Raw genomic sequence first — 13,466 nt, 5'->3', positions numbered from 1 at the left:
AGAGGAGATTTTGATTTTGGAAATTTGTGAAATTTTGTGGTATTTTGTGGTATTTTTTGTTTTAACTTAAAATTCTGGTTGTTGAGAAAATTGGTATAAGCTAAGAATTAGAAAATTAAGAGAAATATGAGAGTAGTTATATAAAAAAAATGAGGATATTTATATAGTTTATTTTAAAATTGGTTCTTTTCAAACTTAGAAAAACTTCAAACAAATTGATCAGTAGGAGCATTTTTTAATATATATATATATATATATATATAATATATATATATATATATATATATATATATTATATTTTTAAAGTCATTTTTGTCACGAGAAATTAATACTTTTTGTTCAAATACTAACCGTAGAGGTATTTTTGAACTTTTATTAAGTTAAGGATATTTTTGAAACGTTTTAAAAGTTTAGGAATATTTTTGAAATAAAACTTTAACGATTTCCATCCAAAACTAACTATAAGGATTTTTGAAACTTTTGGAATTTTATTGACATTTTTTACCCAAAGTGTAAAGTTCAGGATCATTTTTTTTATAATTTAACCAAAAAAAAGAAAAAAGAAAAAAAGAATTCCATTCTAGCAACTTTTGTTCGAGCATTTCTTCGTTATCATTTTTCCTCGCGTTCATTCCTTTTTGAACTTCGAAAAATTTGTACGGATGACCCAATTTTTGGGTCCAAAATGTCAAATGACCCATTTTTAAAAAATAATGTCAATTGACCCTCTGCCGACATCATCGCCATGCAAAATTACATAAATTGCCCTTACACCAGCCTCACGAGGTAAATCTTGCTCTCATCTGATTAAACACTCTCGCTCTTGCTTGAAATTCTCTAGTTTGATGTGATTACTCGTCAGTGTACGAATGACTTGACAATTTTCACGAGGAAGCCTAAAATCAAATCAATAATACCTAAACACAATACAATGGTGATTTCTTTAAACTCTAAACTCCATTTCAAAGTTGATTACTTCTCTGGTTTTCGACGGTGTTTTGTTGAGTGGAGATTTTTCGAATGGGGATTTCCAAGACGAGGCTTTTTCAGAATGGAACAACTTTTTCAGTAAGGTGTTTCATTATTTTGAGTCTGTTTAATTATTTTTGGAAAAGTAGCATTACGAAATTTTGTATTGGGAAAGAGTAAGAAAGAGAAAGAGTAAGAGAGAGAGCAAGAGTAAGAGAGAGAGCGAGACTAAGAGAGAGTGAGATTATGAGAGAGAGCGAGATTATGAAAGAGAGCGAGATTGAGAGAGCGGGATTTTGAGAGAGAGTGAGATTGAGAGCGAGAGTACACTTCAATTGCTTGTACAACTTAATGACAAATGTTCTCTTGCTTTGTAGGATGACAGAAAAGTGTCTACTTATTCGATATGGAGGTGATTAGGATGAGAATGAAAGTTCATATATTGGGGGACAGTTGACAAGAATCATTGTGCCTCATACATTGAAGTATGAAGAACTTAAATCTTGCGTTTACAGGGTTACAAAACTCAGTACTTTAGAGTTTGATCTTATACTGAAAGTTAAATATAAACTTCAATTTGAAGTCCTTCCACAATGCATAAGAAATGATGATGATGTTTGCTTCATTCTTTTGCAAGAAGAGTTTGGTAGACTTCAGATAGCTGTAACGTTGAAATCTAACCAGGACGAAAATATTGGAATGAGGTTTGAAAATGTGAGTTATGATGATATGACTGTGGACAGACAATACGAGGAATCATATTAATTTCGTCGGGAAGAGGGTGATATTCCATTGTCTACCAACACTGTACCATCAACATTCAATTATATGGATTATGGTCTTTCAGTGGATGTGAATGAGCAACCAGTAGGATTGAATGAAATGGATCGTGATCATGGAGATGTGCGTCATTCTACAGCTTCAGTGGTTCAACCATCTGTGTCTTTAAGTCATTGGACAAAGTTGATTATGCCTGACACCTCTTCATCTAGAACAGAGGACGTTAAAGTTGGTCAACTATTTTTGAGCAAAAATGACTTGAAAATGAGATTATCTATTCTGTTCATCAACAAAATTTTGAATTTAAGGTCAGGAAATCAACCAAATCTCTATTCATTGTCAGATGTATTGGGGAGACATGTAAGTGGAGCCTTCGTGTAGTCAAAATGGAAGGGTTTGATATATTCAAGATCACAAAGTATTGTAGTTCGCACACATGTTCCATTGGAATTTTGAATCACGACCATAGACAAGCAACTGCTATGGTTGTTGGTCAGCTCATTAAAGATAAGTTCACGGGAATAGGATGTATTTATAAGCCTTGTCATATCGTTGAGGATATAAGGAGAGATTATGGCTTGAACATAAGTTATGATAAAGCGTGGCGTGCAAGGGAAACCACGTATGATCTCACTAAAGGTACTTCAGAATACTGATACTCTAGACTACATGCTTATGGAGAAGCGTTAAAAATAGAGAATCTAGGTACAGTTTTGGAGATCGAACTTGAAGATGAGGTGCATTTCAAGTATATTTTTATGGCATTAGGGCCTTATATTAGAGGTTTTGCAAGCTGTCGGCCTTGTATTATTGTTGATGGGTCACACTTGAAAGGAAAATACAAAGGCACCATGTTGGTTGCGGTTTCTATGGACGGGAACAATCAATTATACCCACTAACATATGCAATAGTGGACAATGAAAATGATCGATCATGAAAATAGTTTATGTCAAACTTGAAATTCAGTATCGAAGAACCCGATAATCTGGTGTTTGTGTCTGATCGGATGGTATCTATCGGCAATGCTATTCGTGCATTTTTTCCCACGACATTTCATGGATTGTGCACATGGCATGTAGAACAAAATCTGTTTACAAACTTTAAGGATAGTACGGTTGTTGGGATATTTAGAGATGCAGTAATGACATTTCGCATGACAGAGTTCCAGACAAAATGGGACGAACTCCGTAGTTTTCGAGACGGTGTTGTCACGAAATATTTGGAAGACATCAGTCTTCAAAGGTAGGCACGAGTTTACCAAATAGAACGAAGATATGATAACATGACATCTAACAGTGCAAAGTGTTTCAATTCGTTAACTAAGGAGTATTGACTATTTCCCATAGTATGCTTGATTGAACATGTTAGAGGAATGCTCCAATCGTGGTTCTACGAACGGAGGAATTACTGGGCATCTCGAATGACATTGCACTCTAACTACTGTGAAACCTGATTGGCAAGTTAGGCCGATACACGCAGACGATATTGGGTGGAGCCTATTGATTGTTATCGGGTACACGTGCGAGATAATCGATTGGAGGGTACTTTCAATCTTCACACGAAGGAATGCAAGTGTAAGGAATTCGACTCACTTGGTATCCCGTGTTCACATGCAATTTTTGTTGCCAAGGAACGAAATATACCCATTAAAAGTTTTTGTAGTCAATTTTATACAGTAGACTCTTTAATGACTGCATATGCAGAGCTTATAAATCCACTTGGCCACATATGTGAATGGAAGAGACCTCCTGGATATGTAGAAAAGATTATCCTTCCTTCGAAGTTTGTGCCACAAGCCGATGACAGAGAGTGAGAAGAATACCATCCAGAGGAGAATTTCGCAGACAAATGAAATGTGGTTGGTGTGGGAATTATGGGCATAATCACCAAAATTGTACCGAACCACTTACAACCGTGTGATGTGCTGATGCCAGAGACCGTGACACAAACACCTTTCATCTAGTTTAGTTTGTAACTAACTTGTAACATTTCATTTGTTATAAATACCATTGATCAGTTTTTCATACGTCATACTTGTAACATATTTGTAACATACTTCATACTTTTTCATACTTGTAACATACTTCATACTTTTTCATACTTTATACTTATAACACTTCATACTTCATACTTTCATCTTGTAAACAAAAAACAATAATAAACTGGTGTATTTCTATAATAGCAATCTTCATACTCTCTCAGTCTTCATACTCTCTCCATCTTCATACTCTCTCAATCTTCATACTCTCTCAATCTTCATACTCTCTCAATGTTCATACTTGTAACAAAAAACAATAACTTCATACTCTCTCAATGTCCATACTTGTAACAAAAAACAATAACTTCATACTCTCTCAATCTTCATACTTGTAACAGAAAACAATAACTTCATACTCTCTCAATCTCGCTCTCTCTCAAAATCTCACTCTCTCTCAAAATCTCGCTCTCTCAGTCTCGCTCTCTCAATGTTGAACTTTGAACCTTGAACCATATAATGTTCTACATACCATTGATACAATGAAAAGAGCAGTAGCTCAATTATGCATGTTTTGATAAAATTATGATATTGAACTTTGAACTTTGAACTTACATAAAAAATACATATTCAATTATACAATGAAAAGAGCAGTAGCTCCATCATGCATGTTCTGATAAAATTATGATATTGAACTTTGAACTTTGGACTTTGAACTTACATAAAAAATACGTTCAATTAAACAATGAAAAGAGCAGTACCTCCATTATACATAAAAAATAAATGTTTTTACATACATAAAAAATATACGTTTTTACATACATAAAAAATACAATAAAAAAATACACGTTCTATACACATAAAAAATCCTATATTCACTCATCTTCTCCTGAGTGATTACGGACGGATCAGCATTAGTCACCAGGTGTTCTAGTAATTTGATTGCGAAGATGCCACAATCAAGCAACCCGTGTTGTATGTCGACATTCATGGTCACGAGATTTTCCAACAGGCTGTGGATAGGTCCAGCTTTAAACGATCCACGTCACAGTAGTGAAGTAGGGATGGTACTGTGACCGTAAATGACTCTAGCCAATTCACCAGCTTTGTCATTGGTGTGATGGAAGTGAATCGAACACAAATATGTGGCCTCTGTTAATGTCCATTGCAAGGACTATCCAGTGGTTACTGATATTCATCGCCGTATAAATGAAATCCACATCTGCCCATTTGACATCGAATTTACCATTGACGTAGTCCTTATACGTGTCTTCATCTTTCCATGCTAGGGCAGCCTCCAGAAGTGTCTTATTCTTTATTCGTTTAAATACCCCGTCCCGAGCATTAAGGTGACTCTGTCAAATAAAATGAGAAGTTAAGTAACGAAATATAATGAGAAGTTAAGAAACGAAATATCAAAATTTACCATTACACCAATTGGCAAGATGGTGAACTTGTGCATGCATATGTCAGACCGGGTATAAAATTTTTCTTTCATAAAATAAAATAAATTATTTATGGACTGCACGAAAAATTACTATGTCAATAAAAGTACAAGATAGCCAACATGTAAAAAAGTCAAGACTACATCGCACTCGACCAACGAATTCGGGGTAATCAATTCCTTGAAGAATTACTTGGCGAGTGGTTTAAAAGAGTTCTCTCGAACCTCGTTGTCCATATTGTCGTATGAGATGCAGCCCATCATTTCTGTAAAGATATTGTGTGGAACATCATGTGCTACGTTATATATGGCGATCGTTCTGGATAGTGACATAGTTACACCTGGGAGAGGATGCTTAACCACACTTTTCTTCTTTACTTAAGTTGGAGGTGTATATTTATCAACAGGTTTCCTCTTACGATTAATTCTTTGAGATTTCTACATAAACAGATAACAAAATATTATTCATCCAGAAATATAAAAATATAAACAAAGATTACTGATCAATAAATTACTCACCAGTGTAACTTCTTCTGTGGTCGTAACAATCCCAGAAGTGTCGGCCTTTGGGATACCAGACATGTCAGCCTCTATATATGGCATGGTGAGTAAGGCAGACATGTTGGGCTCTGTTTGTGGGACGTCGGCCTCTATAGGTTCGACTCAATTGATGATGTCGTGGTAGTATCGGGCTGTAGAGGAGGGATGAGAGTGTCAGAGGCAGTCGCATTATTGGTATCGGGATCCTGAGATGGGATGGATGACCTGGTCGTCTCTTCATTCACCGTGGAACCTTCAATTAGTAAAGTAAAATGATGAGTTCACAAACAAGTAAAAACTAAACACATAAAGACATAAAATGATAGTAAATGCAAACTTTACATACTGCAATAGTGACAGGATGACCGACAATTGCCCTTTCATGTCTGTCATGTTTTCCTCCATACCGAATACACGACTATCTAAACCCGATATACGGCCATCCAACCTCGATAATAAGTTTTCAATGGTCCGTAGGTACGAATAAATAGACTCGTCAGGATTGGCTCCCTCCCTGCAGTGGGGAGCACACTCAGGACACTTCTCATCCACAGTTCGCTCTCTACGGGAATCCGCAAGATAGACATCAAGTTGGTTCAACTCGTCCTCATCGCGTAAGTCCCCCATCACATCATGGAACATATCATCATTAGGTGTGTATGTCCCTCCTTCCACCCTTCCATATTCAGCATCCTCGTGCTTAGAATGCTCAGGTTCATCCCCTCCCTCCACTCTGACAACTTCATCATTGTCATATCCACGATGATCATCACCGTCACTTTCACTTTTAGCACTACCCCCATCACTAGTCGACATATTGTCACTTTCAGAACTATCATCATCCGCATCTAGATCAAATATAGGTCGTTTGTCGACTGGGATATCCCAAACTTCCTTTCAGCATTTGAAATGATACCCTCTTTAACCTTTATCTGCATTAACAACCCAGTAAACTGGTTAGTGTCAATTTAACAACCAGATAAACATATTATGCATAGAGTAAACATACATTGTTAGACTCAAATATCTCTCTCTCGAGTACTTTGAAGGACATTGAGTGGGAGTATGACCATCGTAATATGCGGGGCAAAGCCACCTTGCTCCTTCGCTCCGCAATGTTCCCAGCTATCGATGAAGTTAGGATCTCATACGTCCATACCTAAATAAAATTTAAAATATATTAAGAACAATAGTAATGTTAAATCAAACAACACGATTATTATGTTAAGCAAATTTATCTGGAACGCTTGTGGAGATACATGTAAAGAGTACTTCACAAGGTAATTTTTATTTCCTTTGACCCTCGTCTTGTTTAGACTGCTCTTATTATTCAACGCAGTCTTTAGGGCATCTAATATCCTCTCCCAAATAATAGTATCCCAATCAAGACTGTTGTAGTACTCTAAGTTTTGAACGTCCTTAAAACGTTTGAGGTCCACTATATTTTTCTGTTTGTTTTTCCCCATCATTACAACCTCATCATAGTAAACTACTGTGATCTTCACAGCATCATCATCATTTTCAAACTCCAACTCCTTGTATTTTCTTCAAGTTGATGGGGATGTAAGGTGTCCTTCGTCACTCGATTACCAAAATACTTGATAGCAAGTTCATACGAGGACTGCTGGTTCTGATCAACTCGTGTTGGGGATTGCCACAAACCAGTCATCAACAAAAAGTCATCCTTCGAAAAAGTGACAATCTTTCCATAAACAGAGAATGACATTGAGTCTGATCTCGTCCTCTTAACTTCTCTCAGCAACATGTGATGGATAATTGGGCTGTTAAACACCATATCAACATCTACAAATCGCCCAAAAACTGTTCTCTTGAACATGTCCAACTGCCTTGGCGTAAGCTTCTCCTTCACAATCATGTTTGCATTAGCAATGTGGACCAAGCTTGTTACTTAACCGGGAAATCGGTTGGCTTCGGGTATTCTGAAATGTGTTGCCATCTTAAATCACTCATGCATGAAATAAAGATTCAATCAGTAAACTCCTTCATAAAAAAAAAATTGTAAAACAACATTCTGTTTAAATCTCGCTGGATTCGCTCTTTCTGATGTCGCCCTCTCTGGTGTTGCTCTCTCCGGTGTCGCTCTCTCCGGTATCGCTCTCTCCGATATCGCTCTCACCGGTGTCGCTCTCTCTAGTATCGCTCTCTCTAGTGTCGCTTTCTCCAGTATCCCTTTCTCTGGTGTCGCTCTCTCCGGTGTCGCTCTCTCTAGTAACTCTTACTTATCTTGCTCACATTCTCTCTTTTTACTCGTCTTCAATCACATAACACATCGAAAACCAAAAAAACAAACAAAAAAACCATAGGTTCACAGTATTTATAAACCCCAGAACGACCCACCCTTTCTGGTATCGCTCTCTCTAGTATCGCTCTACCGATTTCACTCTCACTTATCTCGCTCACAAACTCTTTCTACTCGTCTTCAACCACAGAACACATCGAAAACAAAAAAAAAAAAAAAAAAAAAACCATATCAGTGTATTTCTAAACCCAGAACGACCCACAAAGCCCCATTACCAATCAGTGTAAGACATTTTCAGGCACAGATTGAAAGATTTACCGATTAGATTCGATTTGTCGGCGACAGTAGAATCGTTTGCAAGCCGAAATGATGAATTCTAAAGAATTTTTTAGTTTATGAGCGATACGAAGCCGTTAGCCTTGGAAAATTTGAATGAAGAGTTTTTAGTTTTGGTGGGTTCTCAGTAAAAAGGTAAGAAGACGAAGAAGTAAGGGTAATTTATGTAATTTGATATGGCGATGATGTCAGCAGAGGGTCAATTGACATTAATTTTAAAAAATGGGTCATTTGACATTTTGAACTAAGAAATTGGATCATTCGTACAAATTTCCCTTCAACTTCCCACTTCCCATAAAATGAGGAGTTCTCCATAAAATTCTCTCTCAAATTTCTATTCATCTCTTCACCAGCAGCTTCAGCTTCAGGTACTGTTTCCACTGATGGCCCTTCGCTTTTGATTCTCTTTTCCTCATCATTTCAACTTCCTTGTGCGATTCTGCGTCAATGTTGCTTTCATCGTCGCTTTTCTCCATGTATTACCAAAGCCTTCAGAATGTGATTTCTAACTTTTCCTCATCTTAATTTCTTAGATGAGTTCTTTTTTTGATTTTCTGTTTTAGTTTCCTTGTTATTCCAATTTTCTCGGGTTGCAACGTTCATTTGTTGTGTTCAGATTTTTCATATTGCTGGACTTGGTGGAATCAAGAAATCCATATTTTCCCGTTTTGTTTCACTGGTTCGGTGTTTGTAAAGGGAGAAGGAAAAAGGATTAGGTAACTGATTCATCGTCATCCTCTTCTTGGAAAATTTTCCATCTGGTTGTTGTCATTATTTGTGGTCGGTTGATTTGTAGAATCCTTTGCTATTTTCTTTGATTTGGAGTGTGTCTATGTGGATTTACGAACTTCATCTTTATCTTGTATTTGGTTTAGAAACTTTCCATTTTTTTTAACCTAAGCTCGAATAGGCTTTGAAATTAATACTTCTTAGCTAATTTGAAAATTGCTTAAAAATAATTTATAAATCACGTTAAATTCGATCACAAAGTTTCCAAAATCATGTCACAGAAATGTGTTAACCTGTTTCTACATACACACACACATATTTATATGTTATATTGGATCAACTTGCTCACATCTCAACTATTCTCACCGGAGAAAATCTAGCAACCTAATCAAATAGGTAAAAAACGTGCCCAAACTTATACCATAATCCTGAACCTTTCTAAAAAGGATACAATACTATCACTGTAACTATGAATTCTGAGATAATAGCATTTTCCACCAAAAAAAATAGCCCCAGCTGGTCACATATAAAATGAAAAAGTCAGCATATGAAGGTATTAGTTTCATGACCAGAGGATTCAATTTGATGAAAGTTAAACCTGCACTTAATGAAGTTTTCTCAAGAATCAATATGATTACATACGTTGACTCTTTGGTTTTTAGGGAGATACAAGGCCGGTGAGATAGCCACCATAGGAAGACTTTTATGCTCTACATTCGAAACTTGTCCATAGTAATTAAATCGGTTTCCTTATTCAAGAACTCAATTTCTTCCATTAAACTAGCCAACTTTTTTTTCAAATATGTCTATGAGATCTTTCTTCCTTCATAAGATGAGGAGGGCCTGACAAAGACAACTTCTATATAATGTATAACGATTCAGAATCCATTTGATTATTTTAACTTTACAAGTTCAGGTGTGATAATAATTTCTTGTCTCCTCTGCTATCAGCCTTGGGTTTATTTTACTTATCTTTTTATTAAATGTATGATCTTACACCTAGATATTATTATTTATCCCATCTTCAATCTTTTTGATACACATGGTGGCAAACTTAAAATTTTAGTAGCAAAATTCAGGGTTTAGATACCTTTTCATCTGTCATTGAGTTGATTTATTACTGAAAGATTTGAATTGCACTCACCTTTTAAAAAAAATTCAGAAATATCAACTTAATTATATTGATTATGTACGTGAGGAATAAGTGAAAATGTCCTTGCATTAAGTTCAAGATCTATCTGGCTTTGTTTGTCAAACAACCATTTGGCCCATAAAATGTAGTATGATTGATTCATAGTCAAATTCCTAATTGTTGATTTATTATTTTATTGTTTAGGCATTGGGATATAGTCATGGCCGTTCTTCCATTGGGAATACACAGCAGGTATTGAGGTCCCTATTTCTGTGTTACCATGTTGACATCAGCAGATTTATAACATGCATTACCATGAAAAGAGAGTTCTTGCTTACACAAAGTTTGTTGAGAGAAGCACGGAAAACTTTATAAAAACGTTATGGAACAATTATGATTTTTGTAGGTTAGCCATTTAAGATAAGTTCATTGAAGTTCAAATATCTTGTTGTAATCCAGATTTGTCTTTGCAAAAGAAGTTCTAAATGTCTGCTCGAAATTTAAAAGGGAATGTCACCTAATGGAACTTACTTTATGGTCAAATACCGTTATCTGGTTTATTAGGTAATGTATTCTTTGTGAGGCAAAATTGTTACAGGTAAAAGGGATACAGATGGAAGTGCCCCACGGCCCACACAGCCAAGAAACACACACACACACAATACATCACACAAGATAGGTAAAGCGTGGGAACCTTCTGGCGAATCAAGTTGTCTCAAACTTAAAGAAACAGTTCACTAATTTTATGATTTTTTTTTTCAATGACAAACGAGAGGGAACATTTATATGAGGGCAACCAGTCTAAAGAGTATTTAGTACTCCCATGAAGGTGGATTAAGGATACTGAGTTGTATTTAGTAATTAGTATTTACTTTGTACCTTTGAATTTAAGAAGGATACATTTTTATAAATAATGAAAGTGAAATATCATTGCCATATTTTGTTTGCAAGTTAGGATAGGGTTATATACGTTATTTTTCTGTCAATTATTGCAATTTTTTCATATATTTTTTATTCTACATTCTTTGATATTTTTGAAAATTTTCACATTTATACGAAGGTTCCTTTGATCATCATGGATCAAATGCTACAAGTTCTTGTATCCACGCTAAGATCTGTCCACCTCATTAACAGGTGAGTTGAAAACATCAGAGAAATACTCTACAAAGTGCCTTAAGTCGGCATGGAAGGCCATGGTGATCAGACGTTGCGGAAGCCATCAGTTATTTTAACTGGAACAGCCAAGGAAGGTAGCTCTGGCCCTCCTATTGGTCTTGTTGATATTGGCGTGAGTGAAGGTGCTTACCTTTTTCGCGTTGCACTGCCTGGTGTGCGAAAAGATCGAAGTAAGTCTTCGTTTTGTCTTGTTTTTCTGTCAATCTTGCTTTTGCGTTGATCTAATCCTGCTTATACCTATGAAAAGTTAATTCCGGGACCGATCCATTATATCATCTGTTTGCTTATTAGAGAGATAACCAATTAGACAAATCTCCAGGTAAGGTAAAATTTGAGATCAAAAGTGACGGTAAGGTTCAGATTGAAGGAGTGATGACAGGTCCAGGCGTTTTAAAAGAGTCATCAGCTATGTACCAGATGAAAGTCCAGCAACTGTGTCCTCCAGGACCTTTTACGGTTTCTTTTAAGCTGCCTGGGCCAGTTGATCCGCGGTTGTCTTTGCCTAGTTTCCGGCCTGATGGCATTCTGGAAGTGGTGGTTATGAAGTCCAGAGCACATCCTACAGTCGCTGATTCTCACCCACCACTGTGAGTAGGTACATGGATTTGCCGTCTCCTTTTGTATTTGATTACCAGGCACTGGCATTACCCAAATTTTTTAGAGTAGTTGTATTTTTCAATGTTAATTTTGTCTTTGTATGAACCTGGGGCGTTAAATTACATGAACTCTCTCCCGAACTGGTCAGAGTTTCCATCATGTTCTTGTACTTTTAATTATGTGTTTAACAAGTTGTTGCCAATTCTATAACACTCATGCTTACATGAAATGTTGATTGCATTAATCATAGATTATGTGATGTTACATGAGATTTGAAAATGATTGGACTAATTTTGGCACCAATTGCAAATTAAATACACCTGGAAGATTGATAAACCTGTTCTCTTAGTCCTAAACCTGTCTCTATTAGCCGCTTGAAATATTCCCACCTACTATGGTTTCGTTGTATGTTATATAATTTCCTATCAATACAATTGGCATTTTGTATAGGTGTTAAATTGATGAAGTTAATGGTCAAATTGAGCTTAGTTCAGTGGTAATTGATATGATATTTTTTTCTAGAAGTCAGAAATTTGATCTCCTATTTGTTGTTAAAAAAATGGTGAAGTTAATAGGAAAAATCTACTATCCACAAGTTTGAAGGTTTGTATACTTATTTGAAAATTTTAGAAGTTCATGGACTAATCAATACACACCATCAGATTAAATTTGTAATTGAGCATTTTTTTAGTATTACGATTCAATGTGGATTTTGTATGTTTACTTCCAAGAAGATACTTGTATTTAAGTTTGGTTTTTTCAAGAGTTGTTTCATCAAGACATATTTTCGATCAAGAGTTAAATGTTTAAATTTTCGTAATCCACACGTTTGAACTAAAAAAAAAGTTGTTTATACAATAAATTATTATTATTATAAATACTTGGTTAAAGAGTGTATAATATTTCAAATGTGTTGATTGGATTAGAAGGGTGTTGATTGTATAATATTTAATTACTTTATAAAGTTAAACATTAAATTAAAAAACATGAAAATGAAAAGAGATAAAATTCTTAAAATTTATAAATAGAATAAAATTTTGGTGATCGCTTTAAATTTGGGCATATGAAACGAATAGAATCTTTTGTACGACACTTGCTCCCGTCCTAGAGTAAGTTAGCTGAGTTAACAATGGAATGTTGGTGACACAACTAGCCTATTTTGCAACTTCAGCGCCTCTTTGAGAGAGCCACTTTAGAAAACAGGATTGAGAAAAAGGTTTTGAAAATTACTAGAAAACATTTGAGAAAACATATGAGATAAACAACCTGGGTTACTTAGCATACAACCAAGGTAACAAGTATTGGCAACTAATCCTACCCTATAGTAGATTTTTTGAGGAATAATTGATGCGCTACCCTGCACACGTAGAGTAGAAAAGAATCACACATTAAGTGCAAAAAGTTTTACGGTAAAGATGAGTTGTTATGAGTAATAATGAGCATGCGACCGTAGACAACACGCTTTGAACAAGTATGATTATGATAGTATGTGCCCCTAATACATGTTTCTCTCACTAATATCTCTTT

At 35.6% G+C, this 13,466-nt stretch overlaps 1 protein-coding gene across 6 annotated transcripts; it reads left to right on the top strand.

The window, feature by feature from the left end:
• The first annotated feature begins 8,579 nt into the window (after nucleotides 1-8,579).
• On the top strand, nucleotides 8,580-12,149 carry LOC120075145 (HSP20-like chaperones superfamily protein). Of its 6 annotated transcripts, none has more exons than XM_039028322.2 (5): nucleotides 8,580-8,673; nucleotides 8,922-9,021; nucleotides 10,371-10,418; nucleotides 11,227-11,512; nucleotides 11,662-12,149. In XM_039028322.2, exons 4-5 carry the CDS (start codon nucleotides 11,350-11,352, stop codon nucleotides 11,931-11,933), a joined length of 435 nt encoding a protein of 144 aa, XP_038884250.1. In that variant the 5' UTR covers nucleotides 8,580-8,673; nucleotides 8,922-9,021; nucleotides 10,371-10,418; nucleotides 11,227-11,349; the 3' UTR covers nucleotides 11,934-12,149. The 6 variants fall into 6 exon arrangements, with proteins under 6 accessions (XP_038884250.1, XP_038884247.1, XP_038884251.1 ...); XM_039028319.2 differs by having other exon boundaries at nucleotides 8,583-8,673; nucleotides 11,301-11,512; XM_039028320.2 differs by having other exon boundaries at nucleotides 8,651-8,803; nucleotides 11,301-11,512.
• Nucleotides 12,150-13,466: the final 1,317 nt, after the last annotated feature.

Source organism: Benincasa hispida, chromosome 4 (genome assembly GCF_027475165.1).
Source record: "Benincasa hispida cultivar pf3 chromosome 4, pf3_genome.v1.1, whole genome shotgun sequence".
Taxonomy (NCBI): domain Eukaryota; kingdom Viridiplantae; phylum Streptophyta; class Magnoliopsida; order Cucurbitales; family Cucurbitaceae; genus Benincasa; species Benincasa hispida.
Note: the sequence above shows the minus strand (reverse complement) of the source record. Positions and strands in the feature narration are given on the sequence as shown.